The sequence below is a fragment of the Poecilia reticulata genome, chromosome 17 (assembly GCF_904066995.2).
Source record: "Poecilia reticulata chromosome 17, P_reticulata-male-v2, whole genome shotgun sequence".
Lineage (NCBI taxonomy): Eukaryota > Metazoa > Chordata > Actinopteri > Cyprinodontiformes > Poeciliidae > Poecilia > Poecilia reticulata.
Window position 1 is genome coordinate 7,315,196 of NC_088846.1, and position 21,239 is coordinate 7,336,434.

Consider the following 21,239-nt stretch of genomic DNA (forward strand, 5'->3'; position numbering starts at 1 on the left):
TAGAATGGCCTAGTCAAAGTCCAGACCTGCAACAGACATGTTTTTATCCAAATTGACTAAACGTGAGCTATGCTACAAAAAAATAAATAAAATTGTTTCATGGGGTATCAACTGTATGCTGAACAGTTTGTGTTGGCCTGTATGTATGAGGATGCAAACATGTCTGTCAATAGTTTGTTTTTTTTTGGTATTATATTTTTTAAATATTCCATTATTTAAAAAAATGTTTGCCTGAATAAAACCCTGAAAACAGATAGAGGTAGGATTGGCAAACTAGTGCATATAGAAACAATCAAACATGGCGAGCGTAAAAGCCTAAAACCGAAACAAAAATATTAATGACGCCCGTATTTATTTCCTTTTTTCCCCCGAAAACATTTCAGCTTCGCGTTGTGTCTGTAAATTACCTCCAGAGTTAAGCAACTATCTTTCATGTTTCTTCGTCTTGACTGAAAACACAACGTGGAGGATCGTGTTTTTTTTTTTTTTTTTTTTTCTAAAACATGTGTTCTGCCTCTCGGTGACAGAGGAGCAAATGTAAACTCCTGCTGCAATAATCTAGTCCTGCTCACTGCTGCCCTTATGAGAGCCGTCATGGGAGGAAGCCATGTTTGTTTCCGGCACATTCTTGAATCTGCTGCTGCAGGAGACTTGATTCATTCGGATTGATCAGCCTCACTGCAAAACCGATGAGGATATTCGTCATGCAAGAGGTGCAAGTGTTTGACATGGAAATGCTCAAACAATCTTTTGGGAAATATTTATCCTGCTCCATCTAAGTGTTTCCATTTAACATTTAACAGTTATTCACTGACTTTTAAAAAGGTAAAAAAAAACAAAAAACTTGTGGAAAGATTTATTTTGGTCACATCTCATAAAGTCTGTGTTTTAACAAGTATGTATGAACTTCTGCTGAATATATGTTGTGTAGAAATCAATACATTCCCCCAGCTCCACTCTTCCAGTCAGACTCTATTGTTCGCAGCATTTTCTTTTTTTTTCTTTGTTTGCACAATCAATTCAATTTAAGATTCACTTTGTTGTCATTCAGCACCGCCTCAAAGACCCAGAGTGGAACGAAGTAACGTTGCTCAAGCTGGGGCAAAAACATGTATAAAAAAGAAAAAAAAAAAGAAAAAATGTTGGTACAGTTTGAAAAACAAGGACACATGTGTGGCTTTACTGTTTGTTGTTAGAGTTGGGGGCAGTTTTTACTTTAGGAAGTGGTTGATGTCTGGGCAGGAAAATATTCAAATTAATTCCAGAAATACAATTGTTTATTTGAGATTTTTTTATTTTAAAGCTGCAGTCTTTAAGTTTTGTTAAAAATATATATGTTTTTTAAAAATATTTGTCAAAAATGATCATTATGTCGTGACAGGAGAGCACGAAACAGACAATCTGTGAAAAATATCAAGCTCCAATCAGAGCCAGGAGGAGGGTCTTAGCGCTGTCAATCATCCTCATGTACACCTTGCCTCCAGCTTGCTCTGTGCTATGCCACAGCTTCTGATGTTGTGAATGCTAAAGCTAGTTAGCATGGTCACCGATGATGCCGGACAATCGTTTTGCCCTGTGGCGGTAAGTTGTTTCTCCAACGTTAGCACAAATGTTAGACCACTTCCTGTTGGTCTCATTCTTTCAGCAGCCAACCCGAGGCTTGTTTTTCTAGGTAAAGGGGTTTAGAGGTCACAACATATTTTCGCTGATGTTCGGATGTTCATTGTTTCACACATCTGAGTAGTCATGACTTCAACAGAAGAAGGCTCAGTTGTACAGTCATCGCCACGGTGATGGTTTCAGAGAGAGAGAGACAAGAGAATCTGTTTACATGGCTAAGCTAAACACTTAAAATTAAGCACTTTCAGCCCTCTAAGCCTTTAAAGATCTCCAAACCAGACTCTGGACAGACAGACTTATAAAGCAGAGCTCAGTGAATTAGAACATGTGTTCCGACGAGGCTTGTTTTGTAAGATAAAAAAAAAATGTTTTGAAAACAGCAACCTTTAAGCTGTTATTAAAGCCCACATTTCCATGTTAAGAATGTTTTTATTGCTCTGGTGTAAGATTCTAATCTCGAATTGTGTGTCTTTATTAATCGTAAACAGGAAATCACCATAATGAACAAAAACAAAACCTCAGTCTGCTTGGCGGAGTGGAATACGTGAGTGAAATAAATCAACTTTTAATTGTAACTCTGCCTTCTTTTGTTTGTGCAGCACTTTGCTCAACATTGTGCTGATTTTTTAAAGGCTTTACGAATGAATAAATATTATGTAACTTTTCAATAATGTACTAATTTACTGAGACGCACCTGTAATGTCAGCTCTTTCTACTCTTTAGGAAACACTCAAATGGATTTCTTTTTAAAAAGAGCAAGTTCAAGGTTTTGCCACTAGGGGGCGTGAGGGACTTATGTAAAATGCAAACTTACTGGAGAGTTTTGGAGGGGCTTATTATTATTATTATTAAAAAAAAAAAAACACCTGTCAGTAAATTCATTCTCATTAAGGTGTGAAAAATTATAGATGTTTAATTTATTTATGTTTTTGCTAAATATAATATTTAGGGAGTGTGTTAACCTTATTAATCTGCGTTCGTATAAGCTCCACATTTGTTTGCAGAAGGGCCTGCTCGCTGCTTTACATTGCAAATAAGGCCGTGTTTACATTGCCTCACACCGACAATGGTCTCTATGGGTTACCTTTGCTAACAACACAGGTAACCAATCAGATCTCACAGGCGGGGGGAAGAGGTGTGACCGAGTGTGTGTGTTCAACTAGTTCTCTGGAATAAAAAAAAAAAAGAGGAAGCGACAACTGACAACTCTGATATTGACTGTGTGCGTCACTCCCTCCCTGGTTCCTGGGAATTCACAATAAGGGAAGCAGATCCCAGGTCTGTGAGCAGATGAGTACTCTCTCTCTCTCTGTCTCCCCCTCTCTCTCTCTCTCTTTCTCTCTCATTTTGTCAGATGTAATGAGAACAATTTCCGCTCCTCTCCTCAGATCCTCCAGGCGACTGCGGCTGGGTCACACACACACACACACGCACACACACACACATTCAGAAACGAGCCCAGCACAGATAAGGTAAGCATGTCTCTTCCTCTGTTTACCAGCCCTTATGGCGATTTTTTGTTCTGTAAAAGAAAGGGGGGGAAAAAAGAAGAAGTCTGACATGGGGTCTGACATGTGCCGAAGAGAAAGTGAAAGTACTTTCCAGGGAGCAAAAGGTTTCCAAGCGTGGCTGTTTGTGGTGTATTTTTTTTTAAAAGCTTTTTACCTGAGAATGCTAACAAAACAAAACAAAACACAATTTTTCTTTCAGACACAGCTCTGCCGTTGGCACAAATTGCTTGTAAAAAAAAGAAAGAAAAAATAGTGCTGCAAACACCTCCACTGTGCTCCAATTCCCCATCTCCAGCAAACACACACACACACCATATTTCACTGTGCTCACTTAACAAGGCCCGGTTACCCAAAGCAACAAGAGGGGCTTATCATCTGCTCCCTCTCTTGCCATGCTGTTATCTCACTGGCCTAGTTCTCACACACACACACACACACACACACACACACACACACACTCATAGGCACATGCATACTCTGTCCTATTCTGTCAAAAACACTCGCGCTCTTTTCTATCTCACTTTCTGACTCGCTCTCGCTTACCCACGCATGCACACGCGCGCACACACACGCTGACACAAACTGGGGAATGAATGTTATGGGGAGTGGGGCGGGCTTATCAGTGTCCTTGGGGGTCTGGCAGTCTCTTCACAGACTCAGATCCCAGCGCCGGGGCCACAGGGACCAACCTATGTGACCAGACTGCTGATGAACAAAGGGCTCTACAGTTGGAGTGTCCTCTACAGAGGCAGCAGGCTGCAGGCCTCGCTAGTGATCAACATATAGGAGCTGGGGACAGGTCTTTGTTCACGGCAGGAAAGATGATACTGTTCTGCTGCCGGGTGGGAAAAAAACCAGTTCTGTCTGTTTCCTCTTCTACAAAATGGTTGATTTTTACAGATTTTTACCCGATTGTGCTTTGACTAGAACCGTTCTGTTTTCAAAAATGTTTCAGGAACAAAGCAATTAGCTATTAAGCTAACTGTTTAAAATGGTTAGAGACAACCAATCAAAGGTTTAATTTTACCAGAAGTATTCATACCTCTCAAACTTTTTTTCTCATTTTGTCCCATTTAAAGTTGTGGCAATTATGTAGAATCAACTTTTTTTTCTTCTTTTTTTAATCTTTGCATCATGTTACGATGTTGTTTCCTCAACAAAAACATACCTGGGGTGTTGCTTTGATTCTTTTTGAGAAGTCGTTTTAGTCTCCAGTGGCAACCACTCACAGGATGCCTTAACGCTTGTTCTCACTGATTTTCCTCTCAGCTCCTACACACTAGCCTGCAGCATTTAGCAAACACCTGGTGGAACTGCGCTTCTTCTGAGCTCGTCATACGAGCTACTTCTCAGTGCAGCGCCGGTAAAAACGTTAAAGGCTTAATGGAGAAACGTTGCTGCGATGATGTGCTGCAGAAAAACACTTAAGAAGCAGAAGCTTCTTAAAGAGACAGAGGCCCGATTTCAAGGTGTTAAATTGCAAAGTCAAATTTCTTTTAAATCATGTTTGATATACCATTTTTATAACAAATGAAGATAACATGATTGCGCTATAAAAATGTCCCCATAAAGCACAATACTATCGTAACTTTAATGTAAGTTCTTGATTTTATTTGTAATAGAATGGCAAAAAAATCTGAAAAATTAGGCCCTTTTTGACCTTATATGGTTAAATAAAATTCAGTGCAACTAATTGCCATGCAAAGTCACAAATAGTAAATGACAGTTCAACAGGGTGACATTTAATCTGAGTGTAAATCCAGAAGGCGTCACAGAGCTTTGTTAGAGAATATTAATGAACAAACATCGTCGTGAAGGCCAGGCGACTCAGCAGACAAGACAGGTTATGAAATAATAGCTCAAGCTTTAAACACATCAACTTGCCCATTTTCATCAGTGGAAAACAGAAATCTACCAATCTACTTATTTATGATTTAGACTGACTGGCTAGACTATAGTAAAATCATTTTAGGATTTACAAGGATGTGGTCACCTGGGCTGGAAACTGTTTTGGTGCTCTGTTCACTAAAGTAAAGAATAGGGCTAATGTTAATGCAAATTACACTTAATTAATAGGTAGTCCTTGCATAACTGATGATACAAACTGATAATTGTAGGTTTAATACATCTATTGGTCAGTAGCTTCGTGTTGTTCCCCCCAAATATTACTATAACTTATTCATTTTTAAATACTTGAGTATTGTTTATATTCATACAGGTCCCAAAATAGTATTACAACTCACCTGATATAGGCCCATGACTCTTATATAAAGTACAATGTTTGCAAAACACACAGTTGTAAAATAAAAATAAGAATAAATAAAACAAATTAAAATCCTGTGGTCCCCCGCACCCCCCCCCAAATAAACAACTGGTGCCTTGTTTCCTCATCAATTACAAAAATCATATGTTTTTTTACTAATTCAGACTCCAAACCACATGAACACACTTCACTGGTAAAGCCCTAAAAAAACCTCCACTCATTTATTTCTGTTAAACCACAAGTCACTATGCATAAAAATATAATTCTGCAGAAAAAAAAGAAACGTCATCGTGTTTCTTCATGTAACTTATCAAAACTCCCAAGAACAAGTTGTTTTCTTTCAGGTCTTGTGGTTAAAAAGTAGATGATGTAATATCAAAGAGTTTCAGTGCTCCAAACTAAATTAGTGACAGTGACAGTGACATTTGACGATAGCGCTAACATGTCTCCACAAGTACTGCTTGATTTAGAAAAGACCGGTTTTCGTCCATGTACAGCCCCTTGTATGCTAAAGTTCAGCTTAGGCTTTGTTTTTGTACCTTCAAAACTGTACTCGTTTAACCTCAGGTGGTTCTCAAAAACTTCTGTTGTTCAGAAATAATGCTATATTCACTCCATTAATCCACTGATTCCACATTTCTACCGAAGACTGATCTGCTCTTGTTGGAGTGAGCAGGTGTGCCACACAAAGTAGAGATACAGGGTGCAGCGGTGGCTAGCATTGTTGGTTCTCAGAGCAGGATCCCGGTAGCTACACACTTTAAACTGCTCTTAAATGTAAGAAGCCATGGGCCAGAGTTGCTGTGTCAAAACCACAAATACTTTCCATCACTCCGGCTTCAGAGTTTGAAATGCTTTTAACAGAATGCTAAAGTTCAGTGTGAGCAGATTCACTGCATGCTGACCCTAGCTTGCATGTTTCAGGTCACTATTATTACATGTTTTGCTAGCTTGGAAGTCATTTGGGCGTTCAGGAAGTGATGGCATGGAAACTAAAGTCACATCACCCATTGGTGATATTAATAATTCTTTAAAAAGCACAGTTCGCATGTTTAGAGGCCAGAGCAACAAGCGTTTTAACAAGCAGAATGCAGGTTAGCTATTTGAGCTAGTAGCCTGCCATACTAACTAATGTTATCTTGTAAATATCTCAGGGTTATTCTGTAGAGAGTAGAATTAAAGAATTGATCATTTTGGGTATAATAAGCATGTTTATTCCAAAACATCTGCTAAACTCAGCAGCATATTTTAGTATTCGACTGCTGTGTACATAATTTGTTGGCCATATGATGAACAGTTCCTCTTTTGCATCTTTCTATGACTGATTTATTTACTTGTTTCAGAGTCAAATATGAAAATGCGTTTTATAGGAAGTTTGTCATTTACATATTTAAAACAGTTCAGCGAGATAACAGCTCTCGATTTGCGTTTCTAACATAACAGACTTATTTTCTTGGTATATGTGAAAGGCTAAAGTCCCAGTCAAAAATAAATACAGTCATAACGTTATAACTGAATTGTTTTCTTTGTTATGCTTATTGCACTCCCTTTTTTAGTGACAAGACATTTCTCTTATGATTTCATTTTTTAAAGACAGACAATATATAGCCCATGCTGCACTTTCCACCCAGTAAAATTGATATTAAAAAGCCACTGCAATACATTTTTCACTTTTAATACTTGAATAACTCTCATATTGAGATGAAATAACTTAATTTGCCTTAACTTGCTTGATTTATTTCAACAGAAGCTTTTTATTATTATCAGACAAGGTTTGAAAGCAGCAACAAAAACTGCGGTTTGTCAGTTTCCTAAATGGTTTGCGACTGTTGGCTTGTGATTCAAACTCTCTGTTCTACAAGTTTATTGATTGAACAGATAACAGACCATCCAGTTCCCTCATATCTTTAAGAAAATGAGCATTTCAAACAATACTTATTTAATTCTTATTGTCAAAAAACAAACAATTGCAGCATCACATTATTAACAATAATTTATTTTTGCAATTTTTAATTCCCAAAGCCTAAATGATCTGGTCAAATGTCTCCTTTGGCGTCTTTTCAGTGAAGATAACTAGGTGTATCCCTTAATTATGACAATATGTTAATTTTAGCTCTAGTTGACTCCATTTTTTTTCCCGAAAATGTCTTAAAGTATGTTGTCTATGCAAAAACATGATTTCAGAAATTGCTTTGCAATTCAGAAAAATGCTTTGTTTACAGTTTACCAAAAGGCTTAAAATTTACTATGAATTGAGTCTTACATCTAGAGTGAAACATGCAGACTTGCTGTTTTGTAATTATGTTGAAAAAAACCCCCACACACCTCAACTAAACATTTCCATTTTGAATAAAATGTAAATGATCTGATTTGATCTACCGGGCAGACTTATATGAAAACAAGTTATTAACTTAACACCTGCAGAAAAAGTTTTTTCTCCTGTTTTACAGTTTTGATGTAAAATGTTCTTTATTCAAAATTAAAATTCTGCATCACAAAAACAATGTTCACGACCCGGGTGACATCACATACGGCATGTGGCAACCGAACAAAGTTTGTTCCCTCTTTTTTTTGTGTTTTAATCTAAATTTGCTGAGTTTACTGAGTGGATGTAGGACAAAATGTGACTGTGTGCGAAAACACTGCATGGAGAGAAAAACGAGAGCGGACTGGAATGTAACTCGACTGCTTCAGAATCAAAGACCAAAGTTCATCACAGTTGCTCGTCTCCAAGCTGATTTTTCATCTAAATGCCTTTTGTGATGTCACCTAACAAAAACACAAAAAGTGGAAGTTCGTCACTTCAAATAGCTTTAAAAAGTTAGCATTTCAAGAAATGGAAAGTTAAACCCAAACACCAAACTTTACTACCCAGCTGCGTTTTTATATCCAGTTTACGTCTGTTGGTGGGGGGAGAAAAAAAAAATCCCCCACAAGATGATATCTTTAAAGCTAACACAGTTTGCTCATTTTGGAGGCGTTTGTCTTTTCTAAAATAATGCTTTGCACCTCGTGTACCATCAGATAACAAATACATCCACATGCTGACCTGTCATTTCTCAGGTCATATTGATATCACGAAGGCTAAAAACAACTGGGCGCATCAGAAGCTGAGAAAGAAAAGGCCGCTGCTGGCAGAGGTAATGGCAGCGGTTTGGCCCAGAAACTCAGGAAGTGGTTCCATCTAACTGAGCTGTGCTTCCTGTGTGATAACTGACCCAAACACGCTGCGCCTCTATCTCACACGTACACACCAAAGGGGAGTTAAAAAAAAACATCCCTTCTCACGTTAGGAAAAAAAAAAGTACTTTTTAACAACAAATGAGGATTAATTGGGTTTAAAATGTAGGAGCAGTTTAAAAGAGACTGGAATTACATCCTTGGACGTGAATTGTTCACAGAGCGAGATCCAACACAAACAAAACCGAAATGTGGGTGTAAAGCTTGTAAAAGAAAAAAAAAAGAGGGTTGAAGGTAGGAGCAGGTGTGGTAGCAATGTTTACACCTTAAATTTGACACTGGTGGGGGGGGGGGGGGGCTAAACTGCGCCGTAGCAACAGCATTTATTCCCCCTTTTTTCAAATTCTGTTACATTAAAGCCACAAACCTCTGTGAATTTTACTGGGATTCTACGTGATTAAACAACACAGTTTTCATTTTATGTGTCACCAGTAAAAAAAAAAAGTGGCCTATAATCGTTTTATTAGCCTCACTGAGGCACGTCTGAAGGGTGAAACTTTCACCCACTTTTCTTTGCCAAATAGCTCAAGGTCAGTCTTCTTTTTCATTATTTATTTCGGATATTTAAAATGAATATCAGTTCCAGCGTTAAACGCTGTTTACAAATGTAATCTTTGAGAGGCTCCACCTGGATTATTATTCCACTGCTGGGATATCACTTGAAAATGATCGCAGAACAACAACATTATTGTTTTATACTGAAAGAGAATGTAATTCCTTAACCTGACCCCCAGTCAAGAATTGCATTATACAGGTTGTATAGGGGGAACTTGGTTTACTTTTTTTATTCCAGGCAAGTAATTATTAAGTTGTTACTGGTGTCATTATTTTTATGCAGTGAAAAGAGTTTTAAAAAACATTGGGCGAAAAAAAAAGCTTTTGCACAATCTTCCCTCTGATCTGTCCACTACGGCAGGTTGTTTCAGTTGGGTTTTTGAAAAAGGAGGTATAAATGAGACAAAGACAAAGGCACATCGCACTTTTAAGATTTTATTTGTCAAAAAATCTAAAATGTTCTATGCACATGCATAACTTTCCTTCCATTTCACAGTTATACACTACTGAGGGTTCGTCTACCATAGAAAAAAAAACAAACAATAAAATACACAGATGTGATTCCAACTTGACTATACAGGAATAAGTTTGAAGCGACTGAACAAGAGATATTTTCGGAAGCACATGGAGAACAATTTCCCTCAGAGAACATCAGGTTCTGGTTGGTGGACTCAGGAATTTACCAGCGGCGCATGTATGCTGGGCAGAAGGCGGAAAAAGGGAGGGAAAAAGAAAACAAGAAACGAGAAGTGAAAGAAGGAGTAGCGGAGAGGAGCCGGGCCCCGTCGGTGTTGTTCTTAATATCTCCTCCTTCACGGCCATGTTGTGGGGAATGCACGACCCTGAGGCCACAAACGCTGTGCAAAGACGTGATCTTGCAAGTTCAAACCCAGCTGCCTCCCCTCGACCCAAAACACCCACCCACCCCACAGCTACTGACTCACACACACACTTACACACACACTAACACACACACACACACACTGCAGTGCAAAAGCTTCCTTCCTGTTGCTGGTTTAGCCCAGTTTAGAAGCGTGATAAGAGCGAAAGAATTAAGATATGTAAAACAGAGAGACTTGAGCTCAGATACCGATGCCGTCTTCTTTATCCACTCGAGGCAAAGTATGATAATTTTTTTTTTTTTATCTGATACTTGGATAAATATTTGAGAATGTCTTGAAGAAATTAGGTTTGATCCCTTTCTGCAGGTGTAGCTGTGCCTCTAACGGCTCCCTTCACTCACATTTTGTTTCCCGGTGCCTCTCTGTTGTTTTGTGGCAGGTTCAGTCAGACCACAGGACAGTTCACCGCCCACCACCCCTCCACTTCCTCATCAAGAATCGAAGCAGAGCAACATGAGTTTCCTGTGACGCCACTCTGTCTCTGGTCAATTAGTGTAGCTGTTCGCATCACTCCTCCACAAGAAAGGCTCCTGAACGCATCTGCAGCTCAGCGGAGAGTTCCTCCGCAGGAAAGATCCAGCAACACCTTTCTGCTGGTTCGGATCCTCCTCGCCGGAGGGGCCTGTGATGTTGTTTTCATGACGTTGGAGTTGCTTCGGGACACGCAGCCATGCTTCAGCAGCCGGAGCTCATCTTTGACTTTGCCAGTGACCACTTCAGCTCATCACAGGTGAGATCTAGTTTTGTTTTTTTGTTTTTCTTAATTACTAAAGCTTATATTTGATTTAAAACCATCCGGTTTCAGATGGGGATGTTTTCAGATTACCCTGCAGTGGTGGTGGAGGAGGTCCCCCATCAACACCTGCTGACATACACCGGTCTGATGGGTGAACAATCACAGACAGAGGATCACCACGAGCTGCTTAAAGGTCAACACACACACACACACACACACACGCATACACACACACACACTGTTTGCCACTCGGCCGGTTGCATCTCAGTCACAAAGTTGTTGAAACATGTCATTTATGTCAGTAGTTTTGTTTTATTTAAGATGTGGCACTCACCCACAGACTGACATAGTTCAAGTGTTTATTTCTGTTAACTGTGACTTACAGTGCTGCAAATTCAGTTTCCTGAAATGTAATGTGGAACAATACATATAGAGCTGAAACAATTTATCAAATCAATTTACCATAATCGGTTTTGTCATGATTAATCGGCTCACTCATGATTAATCGGTTTATTGAAAACATTATTAACTCAGGTAGAAATTATCAACATTTTGCATTTAAGATAAAAGAACCTGTGCTTGTGAAAATGCTCTAGCCAGAAATTCTCAAGTGGCATAATTTTAGCTTCACCTGGTTCAGATTTACTGACAGAATGCCGTTTTATTGCATTTTAGGCAACATTTTTATTTTTTATTTCAAAAAAGAAGTTGTATTGTTTGTTTATTTACATCTTTTAATGCATTTTTAATGCAGTGTGAAAAATCCATAGAACATGCTTTTAAAAAAAATCCGATTAATATTAAGAATAATCACTGGATTAATAAAATAATTGTAATAATCTGGTGTTGAACCTTGCTGCAGAGGCTGCCAGTGACTGCTGGGCAAATACACTGAAAAAAGAAAACGTGTGATTTAACTTAAAATAATTTATTACAAGTAATAAAATTAAGTTTATCCAAGTAAATATATTAAGTTTATTAAGTTCTCATGTTAAGCAAACATGTATGAATGAAGTTCAACAAACTTAATTCAATTACATGTCACAAGTTAACTCTTTTTTTTTTAAATTGGAGCTCCATTCTCTTTTTTGCAGTGTCCCAAGCGAGCACTCTTCCCCCTTATTTTTACCTATTCTTTTTATAATTTATCATATCTATTTTTTTGTCTGTGTAACTGAATTGTGGGTTTTGGTTTGCTGTAAACCATAGCACTTAATAATTAAAAACTAAAAAAAACAAAAAACAGCGCCTTATCTCTGCGCATGCGCATTGAATTCACAGCACATGGCCCACCCTCCGCAAAAAAAAAAAAAAAGTTCAGGAAGTGAAACAAAACATTCCTAGCGTGCTCCTGTTAGTGAAGGAGTACCAACAGGATGCTTAGGACGCGGTGAAAGCAGGCTGCAGCTCTCCTCGTGCTGTCGTCGGAATGAAACAGTAAGGCATGTCGCCGGGGTCGTGTTTATCCGTGGGAGCAACAGCTGTTAAAAGCTCGCAGAGGTTCTCGGCTGTATTAGCCCACGGTAACAGCTGGTTTAGAGAAGGACTCAGAGACAGCTGAGGAGAGTTCCCTTTAAAGTTCCTACAACATGGAGGTCAGAACCGCGAACCTAGTGGGTGGTTTATTTTGGTTTGTTTTTACTGTGGGTTTAGTGGAGCTTTGTCCCTAGCAGAATACAGGTAGCTGCTAGCTAGCAGATGGTCTGTTGAGCTGCTTCACAACCTCATCACCTCATGAATAAACGCGCGCAAAACAATAGACCCCGTTTTTGCTGAGGGCTACATTCAACGTCGTGAACCATACATACCGTACATTATGTATCATGAACATGGTTGCGTGTGATAAGTAAAAAAGTAGCGAGTTGAAACAGAATGTTTCTTGTTGAGAGAACATTATGTAGACAGTTTAACTCAGTCTGTTACTTATTAACAGGTTGTTGAGGCGTACTGTAAATTAATCTCAAAAGTATTATTTTCTGGTTTAAGGAAAACGCCACTACATGCTTTAATAACATTACAATAGCGTGCGTTATGGTGAGAAACAATGTTAAAGATAAAAAGAATAAACCTGTAATGCCATAGTATTGAGCTTTCATTATTAGTATTTTGTCTCCAAGAGGAAATAACTTCTCTGCTATTTTTAGATCGTTTTTGGTCAATGTTTTTCTAGACGCCTATCATAGTCCCTTTAGGATTAGCTGCTTGTTACTTTGTAATTTGTTAGTAATTTAAGGCCATTGCAAAAATTTAATTGTAAAGTTTTTTTTTATGACGCACAGTAGGGCAGAACACTTTTTAGACAACATTTAGGTTTTACTTGTCCTGCATTTTTTCTGAATATCAAACAATTTAGTCTCATGTCAAACATGCTTCATTAATCCCAAAGGGAAATTAAATGTAATATTGCACAAGTTTCTTTAAATAGTTGTTGTAGATGCTGATGGCTTAGGGCAGGAAGTTGCAGTCAGTATTACACCAAGCCTGAAGAAATCTCTGACTGAAGACACTTTGTTGATGTCTCATCCAGATGATGCTTAAGGTTGTCCATAATTTTCTATGTTTTTAGGACATTACTCGTATGCTGTAGTTTTTGTTTTTTCCAAAAACAAAACTGCCAATTGTGACGTCATGGTCAGATTTAAGAACCAGACGGAAAAAGAAACAAAAGAAAAACGGGCACTGTTATTTAAGAAAGTTAAAAAGGCCTTGAGAAACATTGACCACAGCCACTTTACAGGTTTCCAAGAACTGTTTGTAAGCAGAGTATATAGGAATGAAGGTGATTATATGGAAAAAATAAATAAAAAATCACATTCTCTTGTATGTCAGGTATGGTAGCAGGCTTCCAGTCGACTCTGGCTTCATGCAGCTGCAGTGTTTCCATTATAGGTGTGATATGAAATCAGACCAATTAAAACTATCTGCATTTATAACGTCTGTCCAATCAGACGTAGGAAATGGTAAAGTTTTGGCAAAATCTGCTTTGAAAAGATGACTCCTTAACTCGTGTTTATGACGTAGGGCAGGACAGTATGGGGGAAAAAATCCTATCACCATAAAATCACTATCAATCTTTATTTACATTTTTATAATTATTTAATATTTTATTGTATCGTTAACATATGAATTGCTACTTAGTTTTTTTTTTTTTTTATCTGACTTTGAATAGCCAGAAAATCTCCACATGACGAAACCATTTGGACCCTTCTCAGCAATGATGTAATTCACTGTGTTTACGGTCTCTTCTTCCTTAAGAACGATTATTTTTTTTCTCTGTTTTTATTTTTCCACTCATGTCCCATCTGTTACCTGAAGTAAGACGCTACATCTGCACAGTCATTAGTCAGTCTGGCTGCTAGTGAGCAGTCTGCATCAACTAACATGGTGTCAGCGCAACTTTAAAAAGTCTTACATTCATGCTTCTAAAATCAAGGACTTAAATTAGTTAAATTCCTTTTAAAAAATGCAAGTTGGCCTGAAATACGTCAATCAAAAGTTGTACATTTTGTCGTTGCAAAACTACTTAATTTCTTAAATTATACATAGTATTATTTGTATTTTTCTCTTGTGGGATGTTTCTGTCAGGCTGAAGTATGAGTCACCTGCAGACATCTTTATGGCGTTCCGTGACTCAAAACGGTTGACTACAAGTAACCAGCTGCTAATATACACTTTATAGCTAGCTTTTTTTTATTTTTTTATTTTTTACCTCCATTGTGAATGAGTGCTAATTTATTGGAAACATATTGTTTCTTGTACATCTCTGTCACAACACAGGTTTTAAACTCTATTCATAAATTTGAGTTGGTGAAACCTGAAGAAACCCTGACCCACTCAACTGGTCCGGCACGGAGCGACTCTTTTTTTTATCATTGGCTATTCATAATTTCTGTATATTGTAGATCTAAATCAACCCTTTCTCATACGTCTATCGAGCAAAACCTATTTTGCGATATTATACATTGCTGTCTTTTTACCGCCCAGCTCTGTGGCGTCTATGGAGCTCTACTCTCACCTTCGGTGAACCTGTTTTACTTTAGTGAAGTTCTCTTCTGAGTTTGCGGGGGAGTCGGCATCACAGGAAGTGAAGGGATGTTTTGGTGACCTCTCCGTCTGAATCCCATCCTCCCGTATCTCAACGTGTTTTTTTTTTGCCCTCGCTGATCTTTTTGATCTGCAGTGGAGCCATGTGAGAGCGGCGAGGAGGAGACCATGGAGACGCTTGTTGCTGCTGACTCGCTCCTTGACATGGACTGCGTTGACACGCTCTCGCTGGAGCAGCACTACTGTAAGCCCACACACACACGCACACGCTTTCTGATACACAAGTGGTTTGTGCTCGGAGACGTTATTTTTAGATACGATGTTCTCTTTCATTAAATCTGTTTATGTCCCCCCAACCACAGCCCAGGCTTTCCTCCCGTCACTGAGCGATGTCATCACTGCTCCCGTTACCCAGGTAACCGTGTCCGCCGAGGGCGTTGTGGGAGCCGTTGACCAGTCGCAGTGGCACTCGTTGCACAAAGAGAGGCCTGCGGCGCAGCTGCAGTCTAGAAAGAGGAGTGAGTTGTTATCTTTCTGAGCGGAGGCGGAGGGGTGAGGTCACCTGGGAACGTGGGGATTAAAAAGATTTGATTTGTTTTTGTGTGAGCAGGTAAGAAACCTCGACATCGGAGAGCAGAGTCTCCTACACCGGATATCAAAGTAAAGAAGGACAAATATAACAAAGGTATTGGAAAGCATCAGTAGTTTTCATATGTCACCTGGTGCTAGATCTGGACTTCAAAATAAAACTTTTTAAAGATAAATTAGTGATTTAAAGGGGAAATATTATGTGTTTTCCAGGCACATTGTGCTGTAAAATGGAACTATCAAGTAACTGTGCTATCTTCAGTTGTTATAAAAGTGCTACACTGATCAAATATGACGTAAAAGAAATTTTACTTCTCGATTTAACACTTTGAAATTGAGCATCTGCCTCTTTAAAAACTCCTGTTCTTTATGAAACTCCGCCTACAGGAAGTTGTCAAAATGCTCTGGGTGGAGCGAAGAAAGAGCCACAAAAAACTCTTAAGCTTGTAGTTTACCCAGAGCTGTGAGGGAATAGTTTAGATCGGAGTGCGTTACAGTGGCTCAGTCAAAGTCTAGACCAGTGGTGTCAAAACGTTTTGCCACGAAACCCAAAGTCGTTGAGTTGGAAATAGTTGGGGCCACAAAATTTGTAGATATATTTTTAGGATGTTTTAAAAATATCCTCAAAAACAATTACATTTATTAAAATTAAACAAATAGTGTGGTTTTTGTAGAAAACTGATCTGTAAATCATTATAGATTGAAAACAGAAAAGGTCTTGTGAATCTAAGAGGCCAGCGGTTTTGACATTATATTTGGGTCGATTTTCTTATTTGAGAAGTAATATTTCCTTTTGAGAAAAACTAAGTCAATGTTTGTGGTTCTGGTTGCTCCAAAATTAAGAAAACGTCGAAAATTCAATAATTAGAAATCTGTATTTTGCACCTTCATGTGCTTTTTTTAATTAAAGGCGATGTTGCTTATCTGTAAAAGGTGTTGCCCTGAATGAAAAAAAAGTGTCCATCTGAACAAACCACCATGATTGCAGGTCAGCCTTACGTGGCCCCCGCACCACAAACTCATCTGTAGTGAGACTTTTGAACTGCTGTTTTGCTTCCAGTCTGACTGAAGTTTTTACTGCAAAGAGCTTTTAGAATTCAGATTTTCTCATTTCTAAACATGACATGTTCTGGATCATCAAAGGTCTGGGCTTGGTGATTAAATGCACAAACCACTGCAGGTACGCACATTTCTTCTGTTTCTTTTTGATATTTCAGTACAAACACAATTAGTGATGCAACACAGGCTGCGGGAAATAAAACAAACAGCAAAAAAGAATAAACGACTCACCGTCTTTGCAAAAGCAATAAACTCATGTTTTTGATTCAAAACGCATACCTTTGGCCTCACATCATTCATTTCCAACAATGAAACAACCAGCAGTTGCGTGGCCATAAATCATACTTCATGTAGTTAAGTGGCAACAGAGCCGAAGAGCATTGAAGTGTGTGTCTGGATTATGACTCGAGAATAAACAGTGGGAGGATATTCTGTTTACTCTGCAGAGAAGATTATTCATTTTACTGCTTTGCTCTTTCTGCAGTAGCAGTGACACAAGTTGCTATCAGCCGGTTAATTAGGCAGGCCGTCTGACATGTTGCCATGCCAACTGTCGTTTCAAAACGTTCTCGCCTTATTAGGAGCGATGGTTGGTGCTCCTTCAGTTTCCACATCATGACTCTGCTTTTTGCGACCTAAAATGTTTCCAAACAATCAGAACGAGTCATTTTTATAAGTGATAGAAATATGGAGGAGCCTCGGGTGTAATTTGAATATGCAGTACTTATAAAAGGATGCATGAAGGACAGCTGATGCATCAGCTTGTCTTAAATGTGATTCTTTGTTAAAGAATTATTTACAAAATAAAATGCAAACAAGCAGCCTTTTTTTATTGTTTAACTTTTGGTTGTTGCGGGACAGTTCAAACACGCAAATAGAGATTTGTCTTCTTCAGACCCTCCATCTAAACAATCTCAAAAGCCTGCAACAAAATAAAAAGGTTCTAGAAAGAGTTTTACAGTGCAGCTCTATATTTAACCATATTCTCTTTTATGTTGTTTTCTGATCCCCATTTAGACCAGGTGACTCTTATGAAACATGACAGATCACGACTCCTTATCAAACCAAATAACAGTCACATCCTGTCTGGTCGATACTTTTTTTTTTTACTTGAGTCATTTAACCACATTTTCTTACACAAGTCTGTTGTCAAAGCAGGTCCGAAATGTCCCACTGGCAGGTATGCAGTGGGACATACTGGAGAACTACCCATTTTGCAGTTTCCCCTTTTCAGATGCCAGTTGTTGTTGATAGAAAACCAGTTCCTGTAGATTAGCAGATAATTAGCTACTTTTATTTTAAAGCTGCAGGATGTAACTTTTATAAACAATATGTTTCACACGTGTTTGTTTAAACTGTCAACATGTCGCGAGAGGATAACGTAAGACAGATAATCTGTGAAAAAATCAAACTCCTCTGCCTCCACCCTGTGGTCCTACTGCAATCTACTCAGTCAAAAACAACCAATTAGAGTCAGGAGGAGGGTCTTAGTGCTGTCAATCTTGCTTATGTCATTGTTGTTTAATGTGCTAATAGTGGTGAAACAACTTATTATTTCCCACAAAAAACCCCTCAAGAAACATTGTTTATGAAAGTTACATAATCAATTAGTTCAGCTTTTGAATCTGTCAAATCGTTTCCATTTGAGCCAAATACGCATTTCCTTACTACTTCTACTAAGTCTTCACCAAAGTTATTTTCCTCAGGTTATTTTTCTTCGTCTCTTCCTTTATTGTTCTGTTTTGTGTGTGTGTGTGTTTTTTCTCCTTTAGGAGGGAACACCCTCTACCTGTGGCAGTTTCTGATGGAGCTGCTGCAGGACAGACAAGTCTGTCCTCGCTACATCAAATGGACCGATCCGCAGGCGGGCATCTTCAAGCTGGTCAACTCCAAAGCCGTGGCCAGGCTGTGGGGCAAACACAAGAACAAACCAGACATGAACTATGAGACCATGGGAAGAGCACTCAGGTACGGCGTCTTTAGGAGGGTTTCGGTGGAGGTTTGGACCTCGGTCTTGTTTTAATGGTGCAGCTCAACCTCAAAAATTTAAGCAGCAGCGCATTCCAAAGTCGTACGTACTTGTGAAGTGGAAAAATGCCACTTTTTAATTTTTTTTTTTTTTTGAAAAATGTTTTCCATCTTTCTAAGACCCCTCTATCGCCCTCTTGTGCCCAGCTTCCTCTTCAAACTTAAACTGAGACCTGATTGGCTGTTTATTCCCCTGTGTTTGTGAAGGTACTACTACCAGCGTGGCATCCTGAACAAGGTGGAGGGCCAGCGCCTCGTTTACCAGTTCACCTCTCTTCCCGTGAACATGGTGTACATCACGGACGGAGATTGCGGCAAAGAGGAAGAGGACGACGATATTGACAAAAGCGGAAACGACGAGGGGCTGAGCGACGGTACCATCTCCAGCGACCAGTCTGCGGAGGACGAAGAAGCGGACGAGGGGGAGGAAGAAGAGGACGAGGAAGACTTCCAGCCGCCGCTGAAGAAAACCTCGTTGGTCTCTCCGCGAGCCGCGGCGGCGCAGCGGCCCAGACCTACTGCCAAGCAGCCGGCTCAGCGCGACACCGTCCTGCGGCCCGCCAGCGCCAGCCTGATCCAGGAGCAGCACCTGCCCATTGTGTCGGCCGAGATGCTGAGAACGCTGCAGAACCTGCAGAAGGTCCGATCGCTGCAGCCGGCCGGGCAAGCGTCTGTCTTCAAGACAGCCCAGCTGCTGGGGAGCCTGTGCGAGAGGCAGGCTGCGTCCGAGACGGCGACGGACGCTGGCAAAGGGGCACAACACAAGTCGCATGCAGAACGCCGGAACGCCCTGTATTTGGTGCCTCCCACAACCTCCGACCAATAAACACATCCAGCCTCCGCTTCGTACCAAACACGTTCACTCCACTGACTCAGGAACTCTTCCACAGCTGTACTTTGCTGCATCGACGTCTGAACGCCAGGTAAAGCTGTCGATCATTTAAACGAGGCACCAATTAGACGACTCGCCGCGTCTTTATTCAGGCGACAATCACGGCAAACCAAAACCAACTCAATTGTCCCTTAGAAGACGTTACACCCTGTTGTATTTTCTATCAACAAGCTACTCAAGAAACCAAAAACAGACATGCACTGGAACCCACAGCCTCTCTGCACCTTCTGCAGATCCTTTTTGCTTGCACTTCCACTTCAGGCTTTCCTGGAGTCATTTATCATGCCATCACTTCTTCGTCAACCTTTTTATTTTTAATTTAATGTACAATCACACGCTGAATCATTCCTTTGCCTTCAAAGCGTCTTGTTTGCACTATGATCTTCACTCTGCTGTACATTTTCTTCTCTAAGTGCCTAAAAGTCTCGATCCTGGCCCTGCTTTCTCTCTGTCTTTTGCTGATAATCATGAGAATTGTGAGGGAAAAACATTCCATATTATTATTATTAAGAGTACTGTTGTTGTTTTTTTTAAAGATATGTTTGTATTGTGATATGTTAAAATAAGGGATGGCTTTTTGCTGCTGTTAAATGTTTGGCCTTTCTTTTCTTGACAATCACAAGTGAAGTGCTTCTTATAAATTTCCATTGTAACTGTAAGCTCTTTCTGTTTGGACACTGTGCATATATAAGCCTCGGATGTTATATACTGTAAGTTTGAATGTGCTCCTGCTCTGTTGCCATCCCCCCCCCAGTCTCCCATCAGGTTCATTTATTTTTCTACTCTACAGAGACCGTGTACTCCATGTAAGGAGCGTAATGGCCGACTGTTAATAATGAAGTAATTAGTCAAGCGTTTCCTCCTGCCCCGGCCTTAATGGAGCCTCGCGTAGCCAGCTCGCAACGTTCACCTCACTCCACAGGAGTGAGGCTGCCGTTTCGTCAGGCTAAACTTAGTTAGGAGATGCTTACTCAGTGACTGTGCCTTTTGCCTGTAGGGAGCCGCTATGCAAAACTGCTTCTCACTTTATTAAGCCATTTGTCTCAGATTCCCCCTCACCTCCGCTACCCGGGTGTCTCCTGATGCTGTTTGTTCAGCGTAGGGCGAGCTTTAGCCGGAGGATGAAGGAGGATGTCTGTTGCCTTATTTCTTTTACGCGTTTTCCTTTTTGTCCAGAGATGGTGAATGGAATAAAGGAATATAGGTGTGAAATTTGTCCCTTGTCTTATTTTTTCTTTTCATGTTCAATGAAACTAAATGTGAAAATCTACGGTTTGTTTTAGAGGTTTATATTCACTCATCTTTGACTTGAAAGCAAGAGTTCAGGATTGCCAAATGATGATTATTCTGTTGGAACAACTAGTTGGTTCCCAAGCTCTAACCAAACTGGTACTGGTGGATAAAACAAAAATGTTTCATTTTTAGAACCAGTTTTTTATTTTTACGTATTTGTTAAAAACTGTCACTATGTTGTGACAGTGAGAGATTGATAATATGTAGAAAACATTTACCTCCTTGTGCTATTGCCCTCTTCAGAAATTCACCGCTTCTAGTCAGAAACAAACGGAGCCAGTAGGAGGAGCGTAGTGCTGTCAATAATGCTCATGTACGTGGTGCTAAATGTGTAAAGTACTTGAAACTAGGATTTATGAGCAATAACATTCTCTCTTTCATCATAAACCTTCTATAAATACTTGCTTGTATAAAATTGCCCCAGACGTGCTGAGAAAGAACATGGAAGTTGTAGCATTGTTTTGGGTTTTTTTTTTATGGGTTTTTTTTTCAGTCTATTGAGGTATTT

At 39.5% G+C, this 21,239-nt stretch overlaps 1 protein-coding gene across 4 annotated transcripts; it reads left to right on the forward strand.

Moving 5' to 3' along the window:
- The first annotated feature begins 2,640 nt into the window (after positions 1–2,640).
- On the forward strand, positions 2,641–20,650 carry LOC103478940 (ETS-related transcription factor Elf-1-like). Of its 4 annotated transcripts, XM_008433087.3 has the most exons (9): positions 2,641–2,898; positions 3,009–3,092; positions 10,471–10,821; positions 10,897–11,020; positions 15,008–15,115; positions 15,234–15,389; positions 15,482–15,556; positions 18,291–18,486; positions 18,754–20,650. In XM_008433087.3, exons 3-9 carry the CDS (start codon positions 10,762–10,764, stop codon positions 19,370–19,372), a joined length of 1,338 nt encoding a protein of 445 aa, XP_008431309.1. In that variant the 5' UTR covers positions 2,641–2,898; positions 3,009–3,092; positions 10,471–10,761; the 3' UTR covers positions 19,373–20,650. The 4 variants fall into 4 exon arrangements, with proteins under 4 accessions (XP_008431309.1, XP_017165727.1, XP_008431310.1 ...); XM_017310238.2 differs by lacking the exon at positions 2,641–2,898 and having other exon boundaries at positions 2,950–3,092; XM_008433088.3 differs by lacking the exons at positions 2,641–2,898; positions 3,009–3,092 and adding an exon at positions 8,945–10,311.
- Positions 20,651–21,239: the final 589 nt, after the last annotated feature.